Source organism: Sabethes cyaneus, chromosome 3, assembly GCF_943734655.1.
Source record: "Sabethes cyaneus chromosome 3, idSabCyanKW18_F2, whole genome shotgun sequence".
In the NCBI taxonomy this organism is placed as follows: Eukaryota; Metazoa; Arthropoda; class Insecta; order Diptera; family Culicidae; genus Sabethes; species Sabethes cyaneus.
This window is the reverse complement of record NC_071355.1, coordinates 71,407,887-71,411,540: the sequence shown is the minus strand read 5'-3', so window position 1 is coordinate 71,411,540 and position 3,654 is coordinate 71,407,887. Positions and strand designations below refer to the sequence as shown.

General features: G+C 37.2%; 1 protein-coding gene across 1 annotated transcript; it reads left to right on the top strand.

The window, feature by feature from the left end:
• The first annotated feature begins 720 nt into the window (after window positions 1-720).
• LOC128739700 (RB-associated KRAB zinc finger protein-like) lies at window positions 721-2,221 on the top strand. The gene is made up of 2 exons (XM_053835198.1): window positions 721-1,591; window positions 1,656-2,221. Exons 1-2 carry the CDS (start codon window positions 721-723, stop codon window positions 2,219-2,221), a joined length of 1,437 nt encoding a protein of 478 aa, XP_053691173.1.
• The last annotated feature ends 1,433 nt before the right edge of the window (window positions 2,222-3,654 follow it).

Genomic DNA, 3,654 nt, shown 5'->3' with positions numbered 1-3,654 from the left:
CCTGCATGTACCGCCAGCAAGGAAGTATTTTCTAGAAGGCATTCACGCGTCCCCCTGCCACCAGCATAATAATCACTATTCTGGTATTCAAAAAATACAAAATATACCTTAACCAATAACCAAAATACCCCAACACTTAACTATAATTCTAGCATCTGAAATTTTTTTTCGAAAATCTATTATTTTTCGGTCGCCCAGAGTAGGGTCCCCCCTTCAGGCCGAAGCAGCGCACGAAAGAGTGAAAGTGTGCGAGAGAAACTAACTTGGGGTAATGTTTTTACACACACACATGTTCAGAAAATTATTTTTTGGAATCAATATCAAAAATCAAGATGATTAAAATACCATCATTCTCTTTCGCACCAACAACGCTTCGTCGGTAACCCCTACATCAGGTAGGTAAAGTTTACCGACATTTCGAGTTTTCTATTGGCAGGCAGATCTTTAAAGCCAGTCAGGTAGGTTAAAAATTTTCATTATAACAAGGTTTGCTAGAACTTGAGAGTTTAGTCTTGATTTGATTACTGTCTTCAAAGCAAAGCCGTGGGCTAGAACCGTCATTAGACATTGTTAGAGTACAGGAAAATTACGGGGCCAGTGTAACGGTCCTACTGACTATATCTAGCAAGCACCGCCTAGCCGTGATTACTGTCTTACGAATAAGCCGCCCAGTTCCGAGTGTTTCAGTACAATCAATTTAATTTGTGTAAATCCTTGAATATGGACGTAGGACAAGAATTTGAATTTGGATCGTCGACTGCAAGTTCGCCAACTTCGGATGAGTTATTGAAGTATAATTTCGAGCCTGTGCCGTGTGAAATAGAATCTACAGAATTCGATAATGCTCCGGCCGGTGAATTTGAATTTGGATCGTCGACTGCAAGTTCGCCAACTTTGGATGAGTTATTGAATTGTAATTTCGAGTCTGTGCCGTCTGAAATTGAGTCTATAAAATTGGAATCTATAAAATCCTGGTTACTCCAGGATACTGGATCGTCGACTGCAAGTTCGCCAACTTTGGAAGAGTTATTGAAATGTCATTTCGAGTCTGTGCCGTGTGACATTGAAACAATAACTACCAGCGTGGCTCCGGTGTTCTCCGATAATAGTGATTTTAATAATAATTGTGCTGCAGTACAGCAATTAACATCATCGTCAAGTGGCTCTTATTTCCAGCCAGCCGAGTCTAGATACTCAGGATATAATATTATTTCTCAACCAAACGAACAGCCAGTAGGGACTACAGAGGCTCAAGTTTTGAAGTTCGGAGTTGGAGTTAATAATAATTGTGCTACAGTACAGCAATTAACACCGTCGTCAAATGGCGCTTATTTCCAGCCAGCCGAGTCTAGCTACTCAGGATATAATATTAATTCTCAACCAATTTCCTACGAACAGCCAGTAGTGACTACAGAGGCTCAACTTTTGGAGTTCGGAGTTGGAGTTAATAATAATTGTGCTACAGTACAGCAATTAATACCGCCGTCAAATGGCGCTTATTGTCAGCCAGCCGAGTGTAGCTACTCAGGACATAATTTTATTTCTCAACCAATTTTCTACGAACAGCCTCAAGTTTTCATAATCGATGCAGGTATTTCAAATTCTCAACTCCGATTGACAATCTAATAATAAAACCGTTCTCTTTGTTTTTTTAGAAGCTTTGCCCGGAATGAGCTGTGGAGAATTCTTTTCGTCCGTGAAACTTGATTCACCTAGCAAGCCTCAGGAAGAAGCGATTACTATAGCCCAGCCTGTCGTTGCGGCTAACAGCAGTACCCAATTAGCAGGATGCTCCACTACGAAAAGAAGAAAGCGAAACAATGCAAAAATTGATTATGATACGAACTTCTATTGTAAGGAGTGTAATCAGAAATTCGGCCGTGTAAGCAGTTGGCGGCAGCACAACAAGTCTCAGCATACCGAACTTCCGTTCGAATGTACTAAATGCGGCAAACGTTTTGGCACTCAGACGCAGCTATCGAGTCACGAACTAAATCACACCGCAGCTAAACAAATATTTGCATGCGACTATCCCGACTGCACTCGTAGGTACGTCCACCGGAAAGATTTACGACGCCACAAGCAGAGTCATGAGGGTTACCAGTTCATATGTAATCTATGTGGCCGTGGATCTGCCCGTAACGATCAATTCCTTAAGCACATGCTAACACACGACAATAACGGTAAAGTTACACGAAAAAAACCCAAAAAAATTAAATGACACATTCCAGTGTACCAACCAGATATTTTATAAAACTTGCTTTTAGCATTGTTGAATATTTTTTCATGATTGGGTAATGCTTGAACCTTTCAAAACTGCCCTAACTGGTATTCTAGCGTTTTCGGAAGTTATTTAAAACGTGTGTCGAAAATAAATGATTTTTCGCGATATTTTTAAAAATGCTACTGCAGTGCGTTAAAACATTTCATAATAGCGCTTGTTTTCGACCAACTTACAAAGGAATATATGCTGAATTCATTCCAAAAATAGTTTGGATGCAATTTTGCAGTTATTTTGTATTTCAAGTGACCTTATGACATAGCATAATAGTAGCTTCAGAAAAGTTTCTTCATTTAAAAAGCACTTTCTAGTGATTAAAAAACATGTGGACATTAGGGTGTCCCTAAGCAGATACAAAAAATATTTTTTTCTATTTTAAGTCAGAAATGAATGCTGTCTACAGAAAATTTGTAGAAAAACTAATTTCAAGAAACTTCGTTGAATAATGAAGATTTATATTTCTTACATGAAAAAAGTTATAGAGCCAAACTCTTAGGGACACCCTTAAAAATAGTTTTTTTTATCTAGCTCTTTAATAACGCTTCGTACGCCTTTTAGATGTTCCAAGAAATTGGTAATAGAATTAACCTGCACATTTTCGTCGAAGATAGTAGAGATCTATCTTTTTCCTTTAGGAGTTATCGCTTGTTTCTTTTATTTATACATGTTCACCTGTCTTCATAATAACTTTTTTTAGATTTTCCACATTATACTCTAAGCTGTACATGGTGGAATACAGCATAAATTAATTCACAGAAAACAAGTGAGATTAGCTGCTCTCCCTCGGGATACACCCCCTTAAAGAGTACATGTAAAAATAAAAACCCGAATTAATCCACCTAGCGGAGTGACCTAGCCTTTCTACTGCCACAATAATCACTATTTAATTTCTCAGGAACATCTATAATTAATTTGACTATATTTTTAAATATGCGTTCCGTATTCCTCAAAATCATTATTTGCCAGTAAAATTCACAAAAAGAGAAATTGAACTTTTTCTTAGCTGGCGCTCCTTCAGATAATTATTTTTGCATGAAAATCAAAACTTAAGCTTATTTTGAATGTACTTTCATGAAAAGAAAGTTGCTAATGACTTTCGCATCGTTTTTAAAATGTTAGAGGGTTAGGAAAACAAAATGAGGTCGAAAAATAGTGCAAAAGCTGCGCCATTAACATGCTTGAGAATGGGAAATATGATCGATATGATTCCCAGTGCTTGTCTTTTTTTGATTTATTTATTAAAACATGATACATGACATAAGACATCTGTCCTTTAAAATGTCACTAACGAAAACAAATCTTACAAAATTACTACCGTGCACCGTTTACTTCTTATTTTTCAAATAACATTTCTAATCTCTAATATCTAATGA